The sequence below is a fragment of the Pundamilia nyererei genome, unplaced genomic scaffold (assembly GCF_000239375.1).
Source record: "Pundamilia nyererei isolate P.nyererei 1_Seehausen unplaced genomic scaffold, PunNye1.0 scaffold00009, whole genome shotgun sequence".
In the NCBI taxonomy this organism is placed as follows: Eukaryota; Metazoa; Chordata; class Actinopteri; order Cichliformes; family Cichlidae; genus Pundamilia; species Pundamilia nyererei.
Genome location: NW_005187410.1, coordinates 2,670,034 through 2,696,540, shown reverse-complemented (window position 1 = coordinate 2,696,540; position 26,507 = coordinate 2,670,034). Strand labels below are relative to the sequence as shown.

The 26,507-nt window shown below is 39.1% G+C and overlaps 1 protein-coding gene across 1 annotated transcript in view; it reads right to left on the bottom strand.

Moving 5' to 3' along the window:
- Nucleotides 1-6,913: 6,913 nt before the first annotated feature.
- The window catches only part of galnt13 (polypeptide N-acetylgalactosaminyltransferase 13), a 36,569-nt gene continuing 16,975 nt past the window's right edge, over nt 6,914-26,507 (bottom strand). The window contains exons 6-14 of the mRNA XM_005723382.1: nt 24,622-24,792; nt 23,884-24,001; nt 22,773-22,953; nt 20,928-21,067; nt 18,889-18,987; nt 17,668-17,802; nt 17,339-17,368; nt 14,263-14,485; nt 6,914-6,976 (exon numbers count right to left, since the gene is read on the bottom strand). Coding sequence (XP_005723439.1) covers nt 14,300-14,485; nt 17,339-17,368; nt 17,668-17,802; nt 18,889-18,987; nt 20,928-21,067; nt 22,773-22,953; nt 23,884-24,001; nt 24,622-24,792 — 1,060 coding nt within the window. The 3' untranslated portion in view covers nt 6,914-6,976; nt 14,263-14,299. The remainder of the gene's footprint in view (nt 6,977-14,262; nt 14,486-17,338; nt 17,369-17,667; nt 17,803-18,888; nt 18,988-20,927; nt 21,068-22,772; nt 22,954-23,883; nt 24,002-24,621; nt 24,793-26,507) is intronic.

Genomic DNA, 26,507 nt, shown 5'->3' with positions numbered 1-26,507 from the left:
TGAACAGGAGTGCTTTGTCGAACAGCTCCTGGAGATTGATGATTGATTACCACACAATTACTGCTGAAAGCAGCGGGGCCCTTCCTCCTAATCACTGCTTTCGTCGTAAAAAGGAGATTATCACATAGGAGAAGCTTGTTAGAGCCACTTCCTCCCTGAAAATCAATAAAAATTACTCAAGAGATGGCAAGCATACATCAGAAATGTCTCCGTTGAATCCCTAGGCTGGCTCTGCACATCTACAGGCAGGTACTGTACATTATTCTCGGTATGTGTGGGTGTGTGGGTGCCTCCTGTGGCAGTGGATGTTACCCCATCTGAGATATTAGCCTCAAACTATGTCTAATTAAAGCTGCTTTCCAACGTAGGCGCTCTGGAACTTTAGGTCCCCTCAACAATTAAGTGCAGGATTTCTCCTTTGGTCTCAAGCGAGGCGAAAAGACACATTCAGAGGTTTGATTATCCCCTCTCTCTCTCTTCTACTACCCATTATTGGATTCACTTAGTTGATGGAAACCTATATATAGTGCAGGGGAGAGCCATGCAGACCGGTATACAATCAAGCAAACTGCAGATACTTGGAGGGATAGGACACAAAATGTACAGCCTTGGATTTGAAGTCAGGGCACGAAAGTGTTGAGTTTCTTGTCATGATGGTTTAATGGAAACGGGTTAGGGAGACTATCAGACTTAAGGAGACGAGGTTCAATTGCTCCTGTTGCGTCCTTGGAAATTCCACCAGGATGGGCTCAAGGAAAAAAAAACAACAAACAAAAATGAGCTTTTCTATAAGCAACAGTAGTCATGATTTAAAGGGGAAAAAAACTCAAGTTAATGCTTGGATTTACCTTTAAAAGGATGGCATTTACCAACCTTATTAATAGCACTATTTATAATAACCCACTAAAACACATTTATGCACTTCAACACAATTATTCTATTGTTCATACTGTTACTTTTGTATTAACTATAACTAACTGCAACACACAAGACACAATTTAGTGCACACAAATCACACACTATCGTCTTTTATTGCCACATGTAGCTGAATGCACTGCAGTAAGTCTCACACACCGGTGCTGCAACTTAAATATTTCCTTTGCACTCATTTGATTTTGCTGGTGACACAAATACTACTGTAAACCTAAAGGTACTTTTATAGTGTGCATGCTTGGCTTCTGAATGAATTCACGTTTTTGAATAAAACATTAAATAATTCCCTTGTGTTTTCTAAACAAACAGTCTCAGGAATAATAGGGACTTTGTTGTGTAAAATGGGGGAATTAGACATGGTGTAATATGGTCTTTGGTCTCTAGATAAAACCACCTATTTATACAGTATTTCCTGAGCATAAAAAAGACCATGTTTTAAATAGCGGTCTTCATCGTGAGGATGTTCTACCTTCCGGAGCGACAGAAAGCTGCAGACAGCCACAGATAAGGCTTCCATTAGGGCTATTATTTTAAAGCATCTCACCCCTTAATGGACCCTCCTGGTGTGCCCACAAACCCGCTATCTTATCCTCAGAGGGCCCGTTAACCAGCCTGGGTTTCGCTTCCTACAGGTGTGAAACTGTCTGAAACCACAGTCAGTCCCCTCAGGGCAGCTGCTGGGAGCGCTGTGAGGCACTGATGTTTTGTCAGCCCCACAACAACAACTGTTAATACTTCTGCAGTGGGCACCTTAGAGAGCTTTGAGAAATACTGATCAAAAAGCTACCATAAGTGAGGACAATGAAAATGCACAGTATATCTGCTATGAGTGTTTATTATTTACCCACTATGTCTAATGAGACTTTAGGCACAAATAGTTTTTGTTTCTAATTTTATGCTTAAATGGTTATTCTTTCTTTTATTTGGTGAAAAAATGAAGACTTACACCACTCTCCTCACTGTACTTTAAATGCGAAGCTGAGCAGAAACAAGGAACATCAGCACACCCAACACAGTCAATATTCATTATTGGTCTATTTTTATATTTTTTGTACAAATATTTTTGCATGGACTTTGTTCTGGATTGCACTTCGAGCAAACACATCTCTATGAGGCTGTCAGGTTTTATTCAAAGCCCCTCCTTGAGTCTGGTTCTGCCAGAGGTTTCTTCCTGTTAAAAGCGAGTTTTTCTTTCCCACTGTTGCCAAAGTGCTTGCTCATAGGGGGTCGCCTGATTGTTGGTGTTTGTCTGTATTACTAGGTCTTTACCTTACAGTGTTAAGTGACTTGTATTGACCATTGTTGGGATTTGGCACTATATTAAAAAATATATATATATTTTTGCTGGATAAATGATGCTATACCCAACAAGTTAAAAAGTTAGCTTCAGAGATTCTTTGTTTCATGTAGATGTGAGAAAGGTGTTGAGACTCACATACTTGCTAACATCATATCTAATCAGCCAATCACAGCCAGTGAATTTAGGCATGCAGATAATGACAGGATTATCGGCTGAAGTTCAAATCGAGCATCACCTAGGGGAAGAGATGTCATCTGAACATGGCGTTGTTGTTGGCGCCGGGTTGGCTGAAATTACTTATGTACTGGAATTTTCCCACACAACCATTTCTGGGGTTTCGCGAGAATGGATTGAAAAAGAGAAAACACCAAGTGAGCGGCAATTCTCTGGTCCAATGTCAAACTGGAACATGACAGTTCATTGTACTTAAACGGCCTTCATAGGCACCTGGTTACAATCTAATGTAGCTCATGTGGTGGAAAGAGGCAGTTGCATCATTGATGTGCAGAAAACAAATCTATGCAATAGCAAATTCAATTAGTTCGCAAGGCAAAAGTGGGTACTAGTCAAGCCTAACTTATTGTATAAAGTGTAAGGATGTTCGTCAGCATGTTCAAATCGTTTTCTAATTCCTACGCTCTGTGCTAACAAAGAGTGGCAGCAAATAATATTGTGCTGGAAAAAAATGCCGATTTCAAACACATTTGCAGTGAGGAAGGTGTTTTATGCCATTTTTAGTCGTTTTACTAGTTTTTAGTTGGGTGACTAGACTGACACCAGCTGTTCTTGAAAGTATTAACATGATTTGCTATGAAGTCTATTATGAAGCCTGATTTGATAGCTATAATAGAAGAAGTTGGAAATGCTACCTTGTGTTATATCGTGGTGGCCACTGGACTGTGGGCAGCACTTTGGAAATCCTGGTTCCAATCAATAAGCCTGACATTTATTGAGTAAGTCATCAAGCCTTTTTTTTCTGATTCCAGCTTCTGAAATGTGCAGACTTGCGGTTCAGACAACTTTGCCTGCAAGAGGTTTGAGTAGAGAAAACAAATATTAAAAATATATGCTGTCCTTTTCAACAACTTAAGGCTTCAAGGCTAAGCCGTTAATTAATCAACTGAACAAAAATCTGAAAAATGAATGAATATTCCAAATAATAATTAGTAAAGTTGTATAATTCATGACGTCCAGTGTCTGCTGGGTATTCTGCTAGCTTTATTTTTTCAAAGCTTTGCTCAAAAAGAACAATTTTGTGTCTCAGACTTTTTCCAGAGTCACCTGAAAGGTCGAGCCTTCTGTGATTAAAAGCACACAGAATAATGACAAACTCCTTTACACATAAAGCAAAAAACCAACAACTAACATTCATTACAATGTAACTCTTATAGTATCCTGTTGTATTGGTGGTTTTTTCTAGCTCATAATAAAAGAGACGGTACAATTTGCTACATTTAAAAAGGACAGAGTAACCCCGGGTAATGAGATGTACGTGAGGCCTTAAAAGCTTATTAATCAACCGTATATTTTGGTGCGACAAGCTGTCAGGTGCTCAACAGTGAAGCTAATCATTATTTTATGTTCAGAAGTTTTATTTTTTCTACAAAAAAAAAAAAAGCGAAATGTACAAACAGATGACAAATGTGCAACCCACACATTGAAACATTACATTCCTGTTCTAACACCATGCACTTTAAGATAATGAAAAACAATAAATGTGTGTGCGTAATATCAAAGAGGTCACTGATTTTCAATCTGAATGCCAAGCAGGCACCTGGCATCAGTTCAGTATTCAAGCAGCATGGGCAGTATACCCCACCCCACCCCTCATGTACTTAGTCCTTCAGATAGTCTCCGAATTGGTTTTTGTGGGACCAATGAGGATTTCCAAAACACAGCACAATTTCAAAACCCAGAGTCAGCACTGTTTTTATTACTTCCAAATCTATCACGTGGTTTTGTTTAATCATCATTCAGTATGTTTTGCAAGAATATTCCAGTTTTACAGCATCTTAGAAAAATAATTGGTTCTGTATATATAACAACAATGGTGCTAGATACATCTGAACAGCATTATGTACAATACAATTTGTTTGCCGAATGTGGTGAAAGATATCTGTAAAGGTAACGATGAGTACTGATATACTTCATATTCACTTAATGCAATGATCAAGACTTTGTATCATTTATTTATGAGATATGGTAATTATTTAATATCAATAAGCTGCAATATTTTATCTCAAACCATCCTTTTCAAACATAAAACGCCTCAACCATCCAAAATCACTAAAAACCAAACATGTAACAACTTTTATAAGGAAAGATTTGCACCCGGATATGTCATGATATCTCCTATGGAAAGAATTTGAAATCATATGGAAACCGACTTAAAAATAATCTTTTTGATGTAATGATGTTTTGATAGCTATAATATTACAGTGTGATTTTCTCAAAAGTACCTGTTAAAATCTACATTCATTCAAAATGTATCACTTGTATTTCTAGTCCAAAACCAACATCATATTTCTCATCACCTGTAATAGATTAACTTCCATGATGTAATTCCTGTTGGAGTAATACGGAACATCAACAGCTGCGTCAGTTAACAACCGACCTGGAATTTCAAAGATATGTTTCAGGTATAGTGCTGTGCAAAAGTCTCGAGTTGCCCCTCATTTCCTTTTGCTTTGCTTCCAAAGTAGTTAGAGTTTCATGCAATTTTTAAAGTGGTCTTGAGCAATAATTATCATTTGAATCTTTAAAATTTTGTCTTTGGACATTGACTGCTTTTTTTGTTGTCGTTTTTAATTTCAGACAAGTTCTTGCACGTGACCATTTTCAGACTAATGTTTTGGGGGGATTTTGCATTTTCTTTTTTGGGGGAAGGGAGGGGGGGTGTCTATCCACTTAATAATAACCTATGACTCATTCAAGCATAGGAACCTAACCCAAGGGATAAACCAGTATTGTGGCTACACATAACAGACAACTTACCACAGAACCGAAAATTGTATCTTTAGGCGCTTTGTTATTAGCATTCTGTTGCAAAAACATTTTTCCCACAATTTCTTTAAACCAAGACTATGAACAAAGGCATTCGGGAGAGAGGTTCAATAGTGAGTCTCTATAGCCATCTGTAAAACAAGGTGGCGGCTCTGTCATGGTTGTGACTGCAATTCAGCCACTATTACTGGGGGATCTTCAAAACTCATCAAAATTGATCAGATTTAGATCCACCATCCCCAAACACACCGCCAATGTAGCAAAAACATACCTGGATAGAAAAGCACACAGTGAAACACTGTCAATCATGGACTGGCGTCCCCAGAGCCCGGATCTCAACATTAATAAAGCAGTGTGGGATCAACTTGACAGAATGGAAAGAAAGGCAGCCAACATCCAAAGACGACCTTTGAATGTCTTTTAAAAAGCCTGGAGAACTATTCCTGAAGACTTACTTATGGAAGTTACAAGAAAGCTGCCTAAGAGAGTTCAGGCTGTGTTGAAGAATACTAAAAACTGATTTTTTTTTAAAGCTCCCTAGAATTATACAAACTGTTTTGTCTTATACTGCATCTCCATGTATGTTTGCATACTTCAATAAAGCACTGCAAATATCAAGAAGTTAAGGGTGGCTCAAGACTTTCTGCACAGTACTAGAAACTTTAAAGAGATTAGTACAACTCTTTAACCAAGTTTAAGGGATCTTCATAAAAATGGCACTCCTCTTAAGTTAAACTGTAACAACTGATATGGGTGTCAGGGCTTCAACTGAAATTTGATTGTTCAGTTTGTTAAGGTTGGGCTTCCGTTTTCTCTCGAGCAGATTTATTACCACACGGTCTCATGAAATGTGATAAAAAGAGACATGTCCTAAATAGCTAATGCTACAGTGGGCTTGATAAAGAAGAAGGAAAAGCATTTGTAGGTTATACAGGGCTACGACTTTATCCCTTCAGTAAATCACCTCAAGAGGGTAACACCTATCAGTGCTGATCTCCATATGTTAGTCAACAGTTGCAGTTAAAATGACCACCATTCTGCTTGAAGCATAGACACAGTAGACACCGACATGAAAAGAGAATGAGCAGCAAACCAGCTGTTTTCTTTTACAACTGTACCTATAGTAGATACATCAATGCCTGTCTGGATACAGTGGTGGTTATAGAATCTCAACCATTGCAAAGATACGTCTCAGAAAATGACAAATGGTCTCCTGTTTATGTTTTTCCAGAAGCTAATCAGCAGTCAGTGCAGCAGATTCACAGCTAGCAGGTGTCCATCACAGTGTGACTCCTTTGATGTGAGTGTTTTCCATGCACGACCCGATACGTCATTATCCTAGTTCAGATCTGTAAAAGTTCCCAAAGCTACAGCTCATCATATTTTTAGAAATGCAGGTGCCAGTGCAGTTTATCCTCAAACCTGTGTTGAACTGTAATACGATCAAATGGAAGAAAAGCCGCTGCTGCCCAGTTCTCTGCATTTCTTGGCCAGGATGTAAAAGCAAGAGGTGCATGATGTGTGGTAAGAGCCATCTGGTGAGGGTAAGGAAAGCCAGGACTGGTTGGGTGGAGAACGACAGAGGACTGAGGTGAAGAGTCAGACGCTAAGGGTCATGTTACGGAGCAGCCACTGCTGGGAACGGCTGCCATTGCAGTCTCTCAATGTGGGGACCATCTTGTCGTCCTCAGAGGGCATGTCCAAGCACTGGTTGCTATTCACATGCAGCAGAGTAAGTCGCTGGAGAGAAAAGATGAAAAAACAAAACAACAGGCAGTTACAACTGATGTAAATATATACGCATGACATTAAACAATTACAAGTTGAAGACCAACCTCCCCTGTGTTTTACAGTCATGTACTCTCAAAGATGCAGGTCATCACTGAGGGCATCAGTGTCAGCTGCCAGTGCCTCACTGCTTCAACTGTGGTCTGAAGAAAAGCTGAATCTATGCGCATCACTCAAACCAACCCTCAGATTCATTTTAACTACCAATTTCCCAAATTTCAGCTTTGTTGTACCATTGACCCAGTAAATAAACTTACGTCTGTGCCTGCACCATTTATTAAAACAATAAAAACAGAATGACAAAATAAGGAACATAAAAAAAAGGGTTACCCCTCATACAATACATCTCTCACTGTGAAACGCTGTGGAAATCGAGGCTCCTGTCGGGGGAGAAACTTGTCATTGGCACTTTAACAAAAGGATGTTTCTGTGATTGACTGAGCTTCAAAAGCATCAACCTCTCTAGAGCCAACTCCCCCCCACATTCAGTGGTAATGGGGAAAGGAGTTATTTTAATGTTAAAACCACTGCAACAAACTCGCTACAGTGTTTTCAGTTTTATCACTATGTTTAGGTTTGCAAACTCCTGTATGTTCATTGAATAGCAGGTGAAGACACATCATGAACAAGTGGATCGCATACAAAGTAAACGTAGACCTGTGCATACATTTGACCTTAACAAGGAGGTTTACTGAGGCGTTTTCTAGTCTTTAAAGCTGATTTTTGGACCATTAAAAAAGTGATTATATTCTGATTACGAATGTAAATAACACATTCTTTACACATCCCGAAATTACAAAGCAGCTTTAAAAATTAATGTAGGGTCTGTTTATACTCCGTTTTTATCTCTGTTTTGGTCTGTGCCATCAACAAAGGAAAAGATCCGGTCCTGTAGCTCCTAATTTTCACCAACCATTCATTGCAGGCCAGAAAATCAAACCAAAGAGCTGAAATGATAGCGATGTGAGGTGATAATAATGTTTGTTCCTCTGAGTGACCCTTATCACATACATGTGGTGATCTGGTCCATTCTCAGGAACAATAATAAACAGTTTTAAATATTTATTTATTCCAATTATTAAAATAACCTAGGAAAAAGAGTTTATTGTTAACACTGCAGCTCATTATATTTACTTTTTGATCAAAGTGCTACAGTATAATAGGCACCATTAGCACCAGCAGTAATACTGCTGGTGCTTGTTAGCACTGACCACATCACGATTATTTATTCAACACCATGCTTGGGATAAACTGTGTTTTTATTGTTAATGCGACACATTATAGCAGCATCTTTTTTCAGAACACATAAGTAACCAGGGATCACGAGGAGAAGAAAAAGGTTACAATGTGACATTAGTTGCAACAAATATCTCTACCCTAATGATTGTGTGTGCCTTAATAAGTACACCACAATGATCGCCTCTCAGTTGCAAATTGTGTAAAATCTGATAAAAAAATTTCCATTTTTGTTACTATGGTTGCTGTAGTTCAGGAGGTAGAGCAGATCATCTACTAATCAGAAGGCTGGTGGTTCGATATCTGGCTCCTCCAGTCTGCATGCCGAATATCCTTGGACAAGATAGTAAATCCAAGTTGCTTGTATGGATGGGTGAATTAGGCAAGTTGTATAAAGCACTTTAAGTGCTCAGTTAGAGTTGAAAAAAACCTATATAAGAACCAGTCCATGTATTAGCAGTGTGTCACAAAAAAAAAAACAAAAAAAACCACAATTTGTTGCCATTTTTCAGCTGATTCAAAGACAACACAGTTTGACAGCATTAAATGTTTTGCACCAACAAGTAGGGATGGGTATCGTTTAGGTTTTATCCGATACCGGTGCCAAACCGGTACTTTTGAAACGGTGCCAGTGCTTAAACGGTGCTCGAACCGGTGCTTAAAGAATGGAGAACACAAAATTGGTCCAAAAACCTCTCATGTTCAGCTGTTTTTTGTAAAAAGATAACAATGTTAGCCTTTTCTGCAGCTATGGGGCATATATGGTATCACTCTTGGCTGGAAGCAGTGCTTAAACAATGGAAAAAACACAAACTTTGTCCAAAAACCTCTCATGTTTAACTGTTTTCCACTTTTTCTTTGGTCATTTTAGCCTTTTTGGCCATGATGAAGGGAGTATCTGCCATCAAACAAGAAGACAGCCGCATGTAGCTATGATGATGTTTGCTAGTTCACCTTACATGCATGTCAGAGATTTACAGTTAACAAACAGTCAGGTGAATAAACAACACTGAGACACTTGATACTGATAACGTGCGGCACGGGTGAAACTCAGAGAGAGTCACACCGAGCTGCAGTATTCGTTTATTTTTATAGTAGCAGGGTGGGACAAGCATAGTAGTTTCCTTTAATTTTGCATACGTGTGTGTGGGTGTATGTGTCACTAAGTTCGTGTGTGTGCTAATCTCTTTGCTGTAAATGACACGGGGTCAGCTTCCTGTTTCTGCGAACAAAGCTGTGGGTGTTGTATCTGTGCAAAGGAGCAAGTCTTTCCTATAAGAGGAAAATATGAACATATACTTTAATGCAACATAAAACTCATAAAAGCGTTTCTTCCTTAACAATGCATTAATGTAATAACGTGGTTAGCCTACTCAACGTAAATTACACACGGACAACATGAAGCTACTCACGCAGAGAAGAACGGCTGCTGCTGCATCATCATCCTCATCATTTCTGCTACACTGGCAGGGCTAGGGGCCAGGACTCTATTCTTCGGGTTTTTGGGGGATATTGCTCCGGGTCCAATAACAGGTACCACACCCGCAGTAGATGTGCACGGTGTGAGGTCTCGCAGCAAGCTATCAAATACGGCGCATTTCTGGGCTTTTAAGAAAAACTCTATGCGTCACCAGGTGTTTCATCGGATTTGAGGTGTTACCTCCTTTGACAGTATCACAGTATCAGCTTAAAGCACTTGTTGCTGCTGAGTTTGCATCTTTTGCTGTGAAGTACAGCCATACTTTTGATCGCTTTGCCTTGGGCATTTTTAATCTGTAGCTCTGCTCTAAAAGAACGTAGGTGCCTGGACCCGCCTACTATCCTCGGAAACGTAAAATGATTGGCTAGAATCTAAAGTGTATCACAGCTCAGGAAATAAAGCACCGAAATAAAGCACCGAAATGTGCGCTGCTTTTCGGTCTGGTTACTACCGTTTATGTCAGAACCGGTGCCATCGTGGCACCGGACACGGTGCCATCCCTACCAACAAGGTGATTTGTAAAGAGTTATTAGCAGAAAACCTGGCATATTTGAGCAGGGTGCGCAGTGTGTCCTTAAAATTTTTGAGGAAACTAGACAAGTGAAGGACAAAAGAAGTGGCTACAGCAGATTCACTGTATTTGTCGTGTCCTTATAAAATAGGGGGGGGGGGGAAATCCAGCAAAGACCTGACACAGAACCAGAGAGATGTATCTGGCCATTGAACTGATCCATCTCTTGTTCACTGACACCTCATAAGAAATTGTTTGAAATTGAGGCAGAGAAAAGAAAAGGCCAAGACATGCCAAATTATATTTATAGAGTGATAAATCCAGTTTACAAAAATTTAGGTTCAAATCATCATGAACAGAGGAGTTCAGGAGAAAGGTACAACAGGGAGTGTCCACAGTTATGTATTAAACATGGCGGAGGATCGGTCATGGCTGGGGGTTCAATTCAGCCAGTGGTGCTAGGGACCTTGTCAAAAATAGATGGAATTATGGACACAGAGAAGTAAAGTCAGACTCTGACCCACCAACAACTATAAGGCATCTGATTGGCAGCAGCTTCAGTTTTCAGCGTGGACTCAAACACACTGCAATGCAGTAAAAGCACGGAACAAAAGAAGAGCTTTGACTGTCCTTCAAGAGGCCTTGAGAATTATTCCTAAAGACTACTTTAACACAGGGTGAACTGTCTTAGGCAGCTTCCATGTCATTTTTTAAAGTATAAAGTCAGTAACACCAAATATTGACTTTCAAGCTCATTGCAATTGCACAAACTCTGTTGTTGCCTTATAAACTGTATTTCTATGTATGTTTGCACATGTTTTGAGAATCACTGCACTTAGTTCCCTTTTTCCTAGCAAAATATAAAGAAATAAGAGGTTGCTCTAGACTTGCACAGCATTGTATACCAGTAAAAACACCTGTACAGAACTAATGAAGGTGTGTAACTGCAAAGCTTATCATTATAGAAGTATTTTAATAACCTTACATTTCTCACAGTGGCTTCATTACACATCACAGGCCAAATATGCCATCATCTGCTAACTAAATTGACCGTGGGACAAGTTGGATTGGGCTCTGTCTAACTGGGCTCAGGTGACAATGACTGATTAACTGGCTTTCTTCATGAAAGACATTTTAGTAAAATAATGATGAGTGAAAACCATTTACACTCTCAGGGATCTGGTACTGTGCATATTGGCTCACTGTCACTGCCATAGCTCATCAAGACACTTAAATAGAACAGGGTCCCTGTTAATGTAATTACAGTATTCCTTCTCTTGCTCCACTCCATCGCTCCTGTCTGTCCTATGTGATGCTTTTTCGTGGAAACCAGAAAGGCTAGAAAACAGGACAAACTGGACCAGACTGGAAATAACACACCTGTTGTGATGAGCTCGAACTCAAGTACCACACAAGTGGTATGTACCACAGGAGAGAATCTGTGGCTATCTGCCACACGTCACCAGAGAGAACACCCCCCACTAACAACTGTGAGAGAGCCCTCAATAGCCTTGATTAACCATTTATGTTTAAACCCTCAGTAGTAACATGCTTCCGCAATTTCATTCCTCACTTGAGTTGCTTTTCTCATCCTAATGATCACATGCAGAGGAGTAGGGAACTTGAGAGTTGGTTTGTAAAGAGAAGCAGAGCCTCTGCAGAGAAAAACAATGCCACGAGAGAAATTGGGAAAATTATGTTAGGAGCTACAAAGATGCCATGTAATATATGAAAATGTATAAGCGTATAAATGAAAACCAAAACAGAGATAGCCTCAGGTTTAGCAGTTTGCAGCTTAACACAATGTTATATTGGCATAAAAAATAAAACGCAGGTGAACAAGTAACCTAAAAATACATCATGGCATAAAAACTGGTCATTAAGCATGATTTGGGGTTTTTTTAAATTCTGCAATCGAGGCATAATTCTTCATTAAAACAAGATTGTGCTTTGACAGTTAACAGAGGATATTCAGACTAATGAGCTCACGGAGACGCTCAGGCCATGTTTGATCTCAAGCTATAAAACACAAGGGCCCAACACTATCTGCCTGGATACAAAGAAGTGCATGCAAACACAGCCACACACACACACACCTTTCCTGAAGTACACATTGCAGACTGCCCTACAGGGCACACTTGTTCAAACAGAGTGAGAACAAAGAGAGCAGGTGGCACACAACCTCACACACCTGTCTAAAAACAAAGGAAAAGAACAGTAAGCTTGTGCTACACTATACTTTAATTTAAAAAGTAGTTCTTTAATAGTAGTTGTAACTTCATAGCAAAGTTCTCCCTAAACTATTGAGAAGAAGAATAAAAAAAAGCAAAGATCAAAAATTTTTTCCTAATCCAGACTGAATGAATACTACATTTTTGAGCCATGCGCAGGGCATAATCATTTACAAAGCCTTTCTAAACAGCCTTAAATCATAAAGATACTATTTTTCCTTTCATTCAAAATCTAAATTTACTCCAGGGGAACATGTGGCACAAGAAAAGTATGATTTGAAAAAGAAAAAAGTTCCATGTTCAATGAAATTACTCGAAATATGGAGGCCCTGTCCTTTGCTCATTATCATTTCATGCTTGCTTTGGGGCAGAGAAAACTCCCATCTTCCTCCCAGCAAACCAAGCACAGTCTCCAGAGCAAGAAACCGAGTGTGTGCACAGCTGAGACCAGCTAATTAAATGATGACCGTTTCTAACCATAACCCAGGTTGAGGAATAGCATCCTCTTTATCACCACACAGCACACTGGACTTGCTGAAAGGCAGAGAGGTTCTTGTTTTGACGTGATCTTCTGTGCTTGCTGCTGGGGATCTAGATAGAGTAGTGGCTTTTTTGTGGGAGATACAAACACAGCAGATACTTTTGTATCTCAGGGCAGATTCAGCAACAGTGTCATTTGCTTTAATGGAGCCCTTCTCTTGTGTACGTGCTCCTCTCTGCTTGCTATGCTAGGAGGACGTCTGAGAGTGAACAGCAAATCAGGCCATCTAACAGCAGGTCACTATACTGCCACAACTCTGACACACACCAGCAGTCCCGGGAGCTCCTTACCCAATTTGCCCTGCTTGGACACAGAAACTGTGGCATGCTACAGTGAAATTGCTCTTTAGCGTTTTGAGAGATACAACAGTACAGGATTCTGAGGTGTTCACTCCAAATTACTCAACAGAACAGAATTGGCTACAGAGAGAATGACTGACAGACACAAAGCCTGGAAAAGGCAGGAAAATAACAACTCCGAAATGGACAGAAATGCTGAGCTGAAGAACATTCCTTACAAAAGTATGTAAATAAGAAGGCTTAGTGGTGAAAAAACACTGATAATGGGCGTTTTACAATGTACATGGAACACTGTGTACACAGCTGCTTTTGGCCAATAAGAGAGTGGCCTGAGCAACTACAGCCATGAAAGATAGGTTCACAATGAAGGATCACTTCAAAAGAACTTGTAAACAATGGCGAGCCCATTTGAATAAGCTCCGCATGCAGATAATCAGCTAAAAATAAGCACGTCCTCCATCTCGGCCATCATTCATCATGTGCAGGCAGTCCAGGGGACAGCCAGTGAATTTTCACATCAAAATATAATATTTATTTTGGAAAATAAATGTCAATTGAGATGTAATTTAGCAAAAAGATTAGCTAAAGGTCTTCCAGATAGCATCTTATACAGAGAAGCATCTTGACAGGACATCTGTCATTGTGTAATGAAGCTCTTCCCATGTCTCTGTGCACTCCCCCCTTGAAAGGTCACCAATAACAAAAAAGTGTTAATGCTTCCTAAAACACATGCACATTCAGGCGTACACCTGGAAGAACCACAAGTCTACTCTCACTGACAAAAATCAGAAAATCAAACATACTCTCAAAACAGCCAAAGTTGCCTATTACAGCCCAAACAGGTCTAGTGAATTCTAACAGTGTGAAACTACGTTGCTACAGAGCAACTATGATGACCACCAACCTCTATTCTACACCTAACTTGTGCTAATCTGCTCACCTCACGCCCCCCGTAGCCCCCGAGAGCAGACTTGAGTTTAGAGAAAATAATCCGTGGGACTGAAGTAGAGGTGTCTAGCGACCTCCAGACGAGTGTAGTTGTGGAGGATCCACGACTGTATTGGACTGTTGTTACAGTACTCCACAGTGGGGCCATAGGTGCCGTCCTCCAGACGGCCGATGGTCAGACATGATTGGGTGATGATGTGGAGGAAGGTGTGCTTCTGCAGTGAGCCAGGAGGGAAAAGGGACAGATGGTTTTCAAGGTAAGTCACAGAGTCATAAAGTAATTCTTAAACTGATGCGTCTGTTCTTCGCAGTAAACTTTCCCAGACACTGACTAAATGTCTGACTTATTTGGTCCATTTCTTGTTTTATTTAGTTATTAGATGGACCATATCTTCATAAGCGATATGGGTCATGTTTCAAATTATTCATGTGACTATTGGCTCAGTCACCCACGAAAAAAGGTAACAGGATGGCAACCTCCTTGCATCAAATCAGTAGCAACAATCACTTGTAGGCAGATCTCATTGATGCAGACAGATTGGCAACACATTAAAATCTGTCTGCATTTATGAATCTGAGTGTGTTTGCACCAATAAGCGCTTGCCCATTGAAAGTTTCCTGGTTAAATTCCTATATAAAAGCAAGCAGAGTGCCTATGTCATTCTTTAGTTAAACTGCCATCCTGCAGCAATTACATCACAGTTTAATGTTTAATATAAAGGTGCCATATTCTGCTGATTTATCACAGTGAATCCCTCTGTTCTCACAGATTGCATGTAACTGCCAACTTGACCCCATTCAATGGCAGACTGTTGACAGTCTGATAGGAGACCCACTTATTTTTAATAGACATCTTGATGCACAAAGTGGCTTTGGGGTCAGCAACTGACTGCAAGTAGTTGCAGGCCTGGTTGCTGTCTCCAAAGCAACCACTTGAAAGTCTAGGAGGTTGGTTTCAAACCCCTGAGAAAATGACCACATCAACAATTTGAACATATTCTTACAATGAGGCAGACGATATTTGCCAAAATTAGCACAATGCAAATAATTTTGGGGGGCAATTTATAAAACGAGATGGACAATTTAAAAAAAAAAAAAAAGTTAGATGACATGTTTTTACTAAATATCTATGTTCTAATTCGTGGCAGGGCGTGGTCGGCAGGGAAAGCGGACCCAGCTGCGCGGCATCGCAATCACGCCTCGCCAACTTAAGATCGGTGTAGAGTCCTGTTGTGGTGTTGCTGTTGTTGTTGGTATGTGGCTGGCAGCTGGGAAGCTGAGCCGACTTGTGTGAGCTTCAAGCATAATAAAGAGAATGTCCAACAGTGGTGAAACGCGGTCATGTCATGCCCCTTACCTGCAGGAATTTGAGTTTATCTATTTGGTTCTCCTATTTTACTCCCTGATACAGCCTGTGGCTTAGTGTGCCTCACTTGTAAATAGCTATTCAATCAATATGCCAATCCATGCCTCAAACTCTTTATCTCCAATAAACTCATTACTTGCATTTTGCTACAATAGTTCAAGTGTGAATTAAATAACGATTAGCTCAAATATTTTAAGTCTTAAAAAAATAAAGAACATTTTGGGTTTCTTTAGCCAGAAAACTGGCTGAAAAAAAAAAAAAGTTTAAAAACTACATTAATTAGACTCTACTAAAGCTAAAACACAACTTGACAAGCACAGCAAAGTTAAAAAGTACAGATAAATTGGTGAAAACTTCAGCGCACTTAGAAATTTTGGCTATCATGTGTTTGAGTGGGATATCCATGCGAGGGAAAGCACAGCAAATAGAACTTATTGCTGGCTGAAGCAGCAGAGTAGGTGAACAGGAAAGTGGATGTCGGTCACAACTGTAAATGAATACAGGAGGAATATGGAGAAGCCAGGTATTTCTGTGAAAGTGAAACTGATGACCAGATGAAATGTTAATGGTACTGTAGTCATCCAGGATTCAGTCCCTGTCAGTCACACCTGGGCTAAAAATAACACCGGCTACTGACAGTGATGAAACCCCAGAGCTGTTTACAACAGAGACCGGTCCTCTTCGTTATGAATTATTCATTTTATTCTCTTTTTTTCCCCCCCATTTTAAGGAAAACACACTGAGAGCAAAGTGTAATGAAAGGATTTCTCCATGGATTTGTTCAATGCTCGATGGAAAGGCCTCTGAGCTTCCTCACTTTGTCATACCGCCATGTCAGTGATAGGACATCTCAATCACTCATAGACAACTCTGCATGCGACGCTGCCTCGTCTAACCATCTCCCAGAGGATTAAAAATGCATAAATTGTTCATATAAAAATGCTTTTTGAGTTGTGTAATCCATAATGTATTTTGATGTATTCTAAGGAAACAAGGCTTGAGAAGAATATTTAGTTTTCCTATGAGATTCAAAATGTCTTTGTTTCCTGCCCACAACATCTGTTTCTTCATTTGACTGAATATCAAAAATGCAAGCTTATTACTGCTTGCATACCCAGGAATATTAGGTAAAGTGAAACCCTGGTGTTCAATATGCAGCGTCTAGCTTTGTCAATTATATTTTCTAATTCAGTGCTATTGCAAAAGGAAGACTTTGATACATACATTTAAACACATATAGAAATACCTGTAATGAGCAACACAGCTAAAAAAACAAAAAAACAAAAAAAACAAATAGACATAAGGTTATTATTTTTTCACCTCACCATTTTGCACCTAATGCATGCAATCATTTGTCTTTGATATTTGTAGGTGATACTTGTGTTTTGGTTTGTTTGCTTGATTTTGGGGTGGGGGGGGGGTTATAGGTTAGACTTCAGTTTCTCTCTGCGATGTAAATTTTTTGGTGACTTGATTGTTCTGCTGCACATACAATATATTTGTCTACAAAATATAAAAGGATAAATTGCAATGCGTGATTCCAGGTCACCGATGTAGGAAAAGGCTTCAGTACACATCCAAAAAATATATTTATATAAACGATCTACCGTACTAAACACTAACACTTCAGCGTCCACACACTCATACTCACAATACTAAATCACAATGTGGCACTTCAGGAGGGACAAATTGAACAGCTTACCTCAAAATCATATTCCCACTTGCCAACATACTACATAATGAGACGAGAAAAGAGAAACAGCTGCTGGGTTGAAATAGCAACTCAACTTCCGTGGTGCTTTAAAAAAAAAAACAACAACAACAACAGCACACAGCACCATCTTGTGGCAGAAAACAGTCATTCTAGTTTTCCCACGACCAAAGATCCTCAGTGTCCTATTGCTCATGAAATTACCTTTTGACAGGTAAAGGTACAAACGTTAAATTGAGGAACAGGGGAAAAGAATGGCCACTTGCTTTAGAACCCTTATTTTGAATTATTTGGTTCCTAAAAAGGGCCACAGATCCTACCTCAGCATCGTACTCAAACATCTGATTGCCCTTCATGTGGTGACACTTGAGCATGACAACAGGCCCGTTGAGGCGGGAGACATCCAGGCAGAGGTCATCTGTTCTGATTTCTTTATCCGCAGTGTACGAGAACACCTACAGGAAGAGGTTTTATTTAGCTCTTGAAAAATATCAGTAACATCAACATCACAAAAAATAAAACAACAGTATTGTAAGGGGTTTTAGGGATAGATGACTAAACTGTAAATATTTTTTAAACCTTAATTTTTCTTTTTGTTTTTTGTTTTTATTTACACTCCAGAGCTTTTTAAAAATTGATTGTGTACTTTATTGGGCATTTCCAGGATGTTCTACAGATATTTTTTGTACATGACTGGACAGATATTCTGTCTTGTGTGCTGCAGAAAAAAACTATAATGAGACTCGAGTATAAAGAATATTGATTGGACCAAAGTGAATTCTGGGCTAGAAATCTTTGAGTCTAATCAACACTGGGCTTCAGAAATGAGAGAGAGAGAGAAAGCATTGTATTGAAAATCTGCACATTGACTTAGAAGTTGGAGATTAACACACTCCTTGCTTCCAACCTGAAGTCAAGTTTTTGGGCAAGATAATGTACTGCTAGAAGCTGCACTTTAAAATTAAGTACACCCCATGATTTAGTAGCTTGGAGAACCATCAGCAGTAATAATTTGAAATCATCATTCTCTCGAATCACTGTGGAGAAATTGACGTTTGTTTCTGCGCAGCTCTCTTAAGCTCCTGCCATAACATTTCAGTCAAGTTGAGGTCTGATTTGACTGGACCATTGCAACACCGTGATCATTTTATTTTTCAGTCCTTCGGCTTTAACATGCTAATTGAAGCCTGGATGGTCTGAGATCTAGTTCTTGGGATTGTGCTTTAAATATCTTTAAGTATTACATGCCCTGACCTTGGAGTAAATTTGTTGGCATGTCTACTCCTGGGAACATTGTGTTAACACCTAAATGCTCCAGATCAGCAAATTATAGAGGTGCACACACCTGCTAATGATCAATTAATCAAGTATGTTTAGTTAGCAACACCTGGCTGCTACCCAAGTAGAACGCTTAAGGCTGTGCTTAGTTTCATTCAGATTTAAAGTTACATTTGCAAATTCTATTATAATATAGACAATAGTATTTCTTTTCACAATTAAGCATAATACTCTCAATACAGTATTTCCTGTTATCTCCTCACCTGGTTTCCACCCATGCCGTGGCAGTTGAAAAAGCCAACCTTCTCGTTCTCCTTTCTCCCCATGTTGTCCATACACTGGTTGGTTTCAACATTTCTGATCTATAGACAGGAAGTTCAGATTTACAAATAAGAAGTACAAGTTTATTAACTTTGTAACACTAAAGTCTTAAAGTGTTACATCATAGCATTTTACTTATGTTTCTTTTGACAACAGCTAGGCTACAGGAACAGGAAAAAACATACATTACCAGAATAATGACGTCCCATTTAATACATCAATAAAAAAAAATTCCTTTTCTAAGTCCTTGTTTTTTGTCCTCCCTCATTGTTTGAATTCTTCATCCAAGGATCTCTTGTGCAAATTGATTATCAATCACTACATCTTAAATATCGTCTTCCAAAGAAATTAATCTGTTAATATATAATTAGCAACAGCATTTTAGTTCACTCAGTTGTACTGAGTATCTTTAGGGTTTGATTAGTTTTTTAATTAACCTTTTAAACCCAAATATTTGATCCATGAGTTTTGGAAACATACATCAGTGTTTTGTTTCCTCCCAAAACAGCAAAAATAAATTGCACAATATATTTTTAAGGGTTTTGTTTTTCATTTTTTGTCAGAAGGTTTAATAATCACTCGATTTCCAAAATCTTTAATTTTCTGGCAATTATTTCATGGTTCAGGCTTTAAAGGGTTAAAAAATTTACCTATTTCTTGGCATTTGATAAAATAATCATATAAGCAAATAACAGAGAATAATGTTAGTTGCCACCCCAGGTTTGCAAATATTGCAGCATCACTACTGCTGAAACCACTTTAAATGCAAGTCACAGATTTAATGATGCTTTCTTTTTGGAAACTGGAAAAAGTTTGTCACCATCTTCCATAAATCCTATAGCTAAAATCATGTATATACCATGTCACTGAGTTAATTTAGTCCAACCTCTGCTCATTATATCCACTTTTAAAGATGAAACTGAGCTAAGTTGACTGCACACTTCTCAATAAGCAATTATCACAGCTCCTACTGACTTCCAGTCAACTCAGCTATCTAATGAACTCCTACATTCACAGAGCTGAAGCGGAGCTGACTATGTATGTTGCCTAAGCCATTACCATGCCTATCATGCAGGAACGGAATGGCATTCATAATAATTAAGTGATATAAAACCTAATGGTTCCGGCTGTTAAGGAAAGGCTGACTGTGTGTTATGGGGGATGAGAATCAGCCAGAAGTAGTCTGGTTTAGAGGAAAATGGAAGAAGAAAAAAAGGTGCTGCAGTGGCTAAAGGGAGATAGAGAAAACCAGTTTTTACTGCAGTATAGGAGAGCAGTGCAAAGGAGAGAGAAAAGTCCCCTCCTCAGCTGTATGAGTGTTAGAGGATTACAACCTCATTTCACACTCAGTTCTTAGACTGACATTACTTTTACATGACCTCCATCTATGTCCAGATAGCACGGCCCATGTTAGCACTGAGTTGACCCCCGCTTCAATGCTTCCCGCACAAAGCTATGTTCATCAAGAAGCTGATTGTGGTCACTTTAAAAAAGCAGAAGGGAAATAACTAAAAAAATCTCTCGTAAAATAAGCTGTGTCAAAACTGTAAATGAGTAGTTATCAAACCATACTACATGCTTACAATTTCTACATATTAACAACCCCATGAAAAATCTGATTTCTAAGGTAGGTACTCGGAAACAGTCTTTTTTTGTTCTTTAAAGAGCAGAATACAAAACTATCTAGAATGCATACACGAGCTTTATCTCACTGCCTCAACATGTGGGGGGGATCAATACCGACTCCTTGAACAGCCAAACGTCTGTTTATTATGCACGTTCAATACAAACTTGGTTGTTTGTTTTTTTAAGCCTTTCCTAGATCCTGATATTTTCAGGCTATATCTCACAGAGATATTGTCTTTCTGAAAGAAAATGAAAAAAATGAGGCCAGGCGCTAAAAGGATATATCTGACTGAACGCAGAAGGAGCCGGTGTATGCGATACATTATAGAAGATTAGAGTATAAGAGAGCTCATACTTCACCAAGAGAGTAGTATCTTCTTGGGATCTGGGAGTCTGGGTAGATGTTCTCTAGATACCAGGAAAACGGTTTGCACTTTAAGGCCTCACGGAGGGTTTTGCGAGAGGAGACGTCTCCGTACTCCACCCGCATCACGCCTGCAAATGAAATGTCAAGACAGGAAATGCAGCCATATGTATCAGTGAACATCATCCGTCACATTAAGAGACACATTTTCTGCTCTGAAAAATAGGATGGTTGTGTCTGTGCACCACCGAGACCCGACACCAGAGGGAACCTTTATGAAGTGAAACAAAGCGCTTTACCTGAAAATATCCCAATCATAATGTTAGCCTGCAATCCCATTTACAAACAGTGTAATGTGGAAGATGCATCTCCTTCAATAGCGCACAAGTGCAAAAGCTGTGCAATAACTGTGGGCCATGATGTAAGTCACTTTAGCCAAATGTGAACTGCCTGATGTATCAGCCTTGATGAAACTAAAGACTAAGAAAGGATTAGACAGCGACTGGGCACAGACACTTACAAACACATTAGACAGATGGTTTCTTCCTAAAGTGCCGCTTGAGGACTCGTAGCTTGAATGCAGATAGACTCAAGGTGGTAATTTAATATGAAAGAGCATGATTGCAATGAGGGAAAATAGAGGACAGCTTTCAAAAACCAGTCAACATGTAAGATGTACAGCACTGTATGAATCTATCTATCTATCTATCTATCTATCTATCTATCTATCTATCTATCTATCTATCTATCACACATAACTAAGATATTGCAAACAGCTTACCAATACCATCTCAGGCTTTAATGTGGGAAACAGAAATTTCAAGTTGGCAGATAAAAACAGTGAGCTGAAGGCTACTTTTCTCTCCCTTTCTTTTTTCTATCTGCGGGGGCTAAGCATCACATATTATAGCTCATGATGAATAGCCTCTTAGATCCAGTGCAGAGGAAGGACAAGGAAAGGGGTACACTTTTAATAGGATCACCAGATGCCACTCCCAAATTCAGCCTGAGCAACATACTGTGCTCTTCTCCACCAATAAGGGAGGTCTGGCAGCAGCACAACCCAGATCATTCTCCCTAATGTCCTGGAGGAACAGACAGTCATCGCGGGGCCACAATATACAGAGAATCATCCATCACAGCCCTGGCTCTGTCTGCACACATGCCCGTGGAGAATCCTGCCTGACTGAGAGGAAGAGAAGGTCACAATTTGTGCCGTAAGATCGAAAGATTGGGGATGATCCCTTATAGGTTGGCTGGCATCTAAAACAGTTAACCCGAGATTTCCGGGATACCGCTTCCTGCAAAAGGGTAATCACATTACTAAGTCGACAGATGGAGGGGTACTCATCTCTCAACCTGCACAGTCGTATTGTTCTAGTTTGTCCATATGTCTTTGAGCTCTGTTTGAAAGATGGCAGTTCGTGACTAATTTCTGAACCCAAGTTCAAGAGAGCACTAAAAAAAAAATGTATCTGAGAGAAGGAATTAATTAATCCCACTTTGAAGATGGCAAAGCTGCATTAAATTCAAATATAAAAGTAAAAGAAAATGTACATTTGCATAAGAATAAAAAAAAAAAAACCTTGCAAGAGAATGAAAGACTAAAATGGAAGAGACATGTCTTTCCTTTTACACCAATTTGCTAAATTAACCACACAGGGTTCCAGCAATGAGGTTTGTTCATGTCTTCCTTTGACCAGCAGTGCACACTGAAACCTTTTTTATAACATGTAAAATCAGCAGAGCTGATTTAAACTCTTGGTTTTCAGTTTTCTGCATCATTTTAGTGGCTGAGAGTAGTAGTGACATGGTGGCGGTTTCATTGCTCTGTACCTGGTGATATGATATAAAAGAAGTCTTTGAAATCATCCATCCAGACTTCGGCCAGGCGCCTGTTGTTCTTGTTGATGACTTGGCCCGTTCCTCCAGGGAAACTGTATGGGGTGGCCTTCCGGAAAACATGGCCCACATGTGAACATGTTACAATTTCCAAGGAGCCACCGCATTGCCAAATCTGCAAGCGTAGAGACAAGGCAGATTTATGTAGTATGTGACAGGAAAGCAGACAAATAGGCTGGATAAAAACTGATGAAACAGTCAGTGAATGCTTGTTCCCTTTGTTCTACCCCCTTGATGCTTAGGTGACCTACATAAATGATAACGTTTGTTACCAGTAAAAAGATTTGCTCTTAAATTTTAACAGCGTACCATCGTACCACACACACACTTACTGTAGATCTGTTTGTGACTAGATGCTGCAGCTCACAGGCATGCCTTATAACAGCACTTCATGTTTTCTGATTACTAACGACAAGCTGTGACAGGAAGACAAAAACACCTTCTATAAACTGCCCTTGTCATAGTTTCTGGTACAGTAAGTGTCCCCAGAACTAAATTTTCAATGATAGCAAATTCAGAGAGACTCATGAGGTGAAGTACGAACCACACTATCACTAACTGGTAACAATAACATATACTTTTTACAATAAACTGTACAAACATAAAGCAAAGAGACTAAATATTTTTCCCTTATGTTTGTGTAAGCTCAAAGCTAAGTACACACAAACATGTAATATGAGCACACACATCTAAGGCTTTCATGTGATGTCAGTTCCACATCTGCAAGGTTTCATGAGTACATCCTGTACAGTTGTGACATTACAACAATGACAAAATCTGTCCACAGATGTCTGCCAAAGTGCTCAAACCCATCAATGCACAATAGTACATTTGCCAGGATGATGCACAAAGAGAGACTCTCACAAAAAAATCAGCAGCAGCAACCACATGGTTGCAGCAGGAAACAAAAAATGTTTGCAACAGTGTATTTTTTATTTTTTTTATATTTAGAAAGATCATCCAATTTTATAATATGTATAAATATCTATAAAAAGGGAACAACACAAGGCAGAAACATGTGCTGGTACACAGAGAAACCACTCACTCTAAAAGACATTTCCAGGTTTTCTCCTCCCCAGATATCCATCCCTGGATCGTAACTCCCAATTTCTTCAAAATACGTCTTGTCTATAGAGAATAATCCTCCTGCCATGGTGGGAGTCCTGCAAAAAACATAAATTAAGGCAACAACACAAAACCTTTTTGTAATATTTCATTTCCTCATACTGAATTCGTTAGCATCTTTTTGTAACTAAGAGGAACATTGAGGATATAATAACAGGCCAATTTGTTTGACAATTTGAAACAAAGCCTTAGAGGGGCAATTACTTTTATCTTTTAATTCATTCTATACTCAAGTCAGTCCTAAATAAAGGATATTGTTTGCTGCTTGGAGTGATTTGCATACAGATGAGTTTTGTGAAGCCAAAAAAGGCAGCTCTAAGCAGTTTCTATTTTCCTGTTTCAAAATACATGGATGCTTATGCTACAAAGAGAAACATCACAACTCTGTGGATGCCATTTAGGCAGAAGCTGGCATCAGTGGGACACAGAGGGAAAGATGATCTATTTCTAGCTCTAGATAAAAATGGAGCTTTTTATAAAAGAATATTTTGTAGAGAAATTTAACTTTCAGCATTTCCTCTGTAGCCTGCTGTACAGGGAAAAAAAAGCTGCATTTAATTAAGCTTACAAAATATTTCCAACTTTTTCAGCGTTTAATCTGATCTCGCCTCTCTTATTTCAAGACGATATGCAAGTGCAAAGCCACACACAGATGTACCTGACAGGGAGTGTTCTATCCCCTTTGCGTCGATCCATCTCCCGCTGGGGAACAGGATACCATCGAAAATTCAGCTTCCAGTTGAATCCACCGTAAGTCATATCAGAGCCTGCCATGTATTCAAATGTCTCGTCGCTGATGACATCTATGATAGGGCACACCACTGCAGTCCTGAAACACACAAAGTGCCATAATGTTCACATGTATGATGAAACAGGCTTGACTGAAATGAAGCATGTGGTTCATTATCATATTCAACGTGCCTCAACATCCCACCATCATGAAATCGACCGCATACTGTGAAGAAATCAGGTTCTGGGTTGTAACTGCAAATTCTATGCACACCATGCCAGCAACTAGCTATTACTCACATTATTAAATGTTCTGAAGAAAATGATCATTAATCGTAAAGCGCTGCAATCAGCTGAACATTCACGTTTTGATTAATCAATTAACTGGTTAGTCTTTAAAAAGTTACAAGAAAATATGAAAATTAAATCATCAAAAGTGTTGTTCTCCTTTTGTCCACTCAGCTGCTGTAATATAAACAACATTTCTGTAAAAACAGAGATGAATCCCTGTTTCAACTTATGAAATACGAAGTCAAAACAGAAGTCATTTAAACCCTAAACACAAAATAAAGACAATATATTGAATATTAGGTGGAATATATAATAGCTTAATATGTTGAATTTATATCTAACAACATTTTTAAGGTGGAGCTGGGGGAACGAGATTTGTGTAACAGTTTGAAGGGCAGAATGACACTGTGTTTTAAAGGACAGGGATCTGAGAGGCTGATTGGCTTTGGAGAAGGAGTCAAGAAGATTACGGGATCAGAGGGGATGACGACAAAATTAAGAATGAGTGGAATTTAAAATAGTGGGAAAGCGGAAGTGACCAAAGAAAAGATCAACAGTGACAACAAAAACACCTAGAAAAGCAGGCACATGGAATAACACAATAATTTCATTTCTGAAATTATGCAAGTAATATTCAGAAAATCCAGGGAGATCTCGGTACACAAGGGACACGGAGAAAACCAATATTGAAGCTTGAATATTTTGAATTTGCCCTCAGGCAACACTGCAGTAGAAAAAAAAAAAAAAAAAAAAAAAAAAAAACAGCTACAATTCTGTAATGGAAATCACTTCACGGGCTCTGAAAATCATTGCAACTGAACGCAATTTTATCGCAGCTAAAAATTTACCATGCAAAGAAAAACGGAGCCCGAGCTCATTTAAGATGGATTGAGAGGAAGTAGGCAAACTGTCAGGTGGTGTGATGGAAATCACAGATCCTGCATCTTATGGGATAAAGAGGAAAAGGACCACCCAACTTATTACCAGCGCAGATGAAAGGCTAAAATCTTATGGGATATATTTTTAAAAAGATATATTCTATGTTTTATATGCTGCCATCCAGACAATGTCTATGTTTATTTGATCGAGACAATTTTCTTGCATGCATTACAACGGCACAGTAAGACTGTAGCTACCCCACAATAAGAGGTTTTATTTAAACATTTTACATATTATACATTGAACAAAATCGAACACAGGACCACCGAAATTCTTGGGCAGCTGACAAACAACGATAAACATTCTCAGTTCTGTGTGTTGGAAGACAATGTAAATACAGTTTCTTGGAATCCCTGCATTGTTTTTATTGAAGGGCGGTGCAGATGTGTAGGAAGTATGGTTGCACAGGTATTATTTTGTAAGATAAATGCATGTACTTCCTCTCAGGATAGTCACAGACAAAATTATTTCTTTATCAAAAAGAGCAGGTCTGGAAATTTAATCTTTGAACATACAGTGTAATTTCTGCACCATCTCAACAGTCTGCACTCAGACTTAAAGACATCAATACATGTGCAGCAGCAT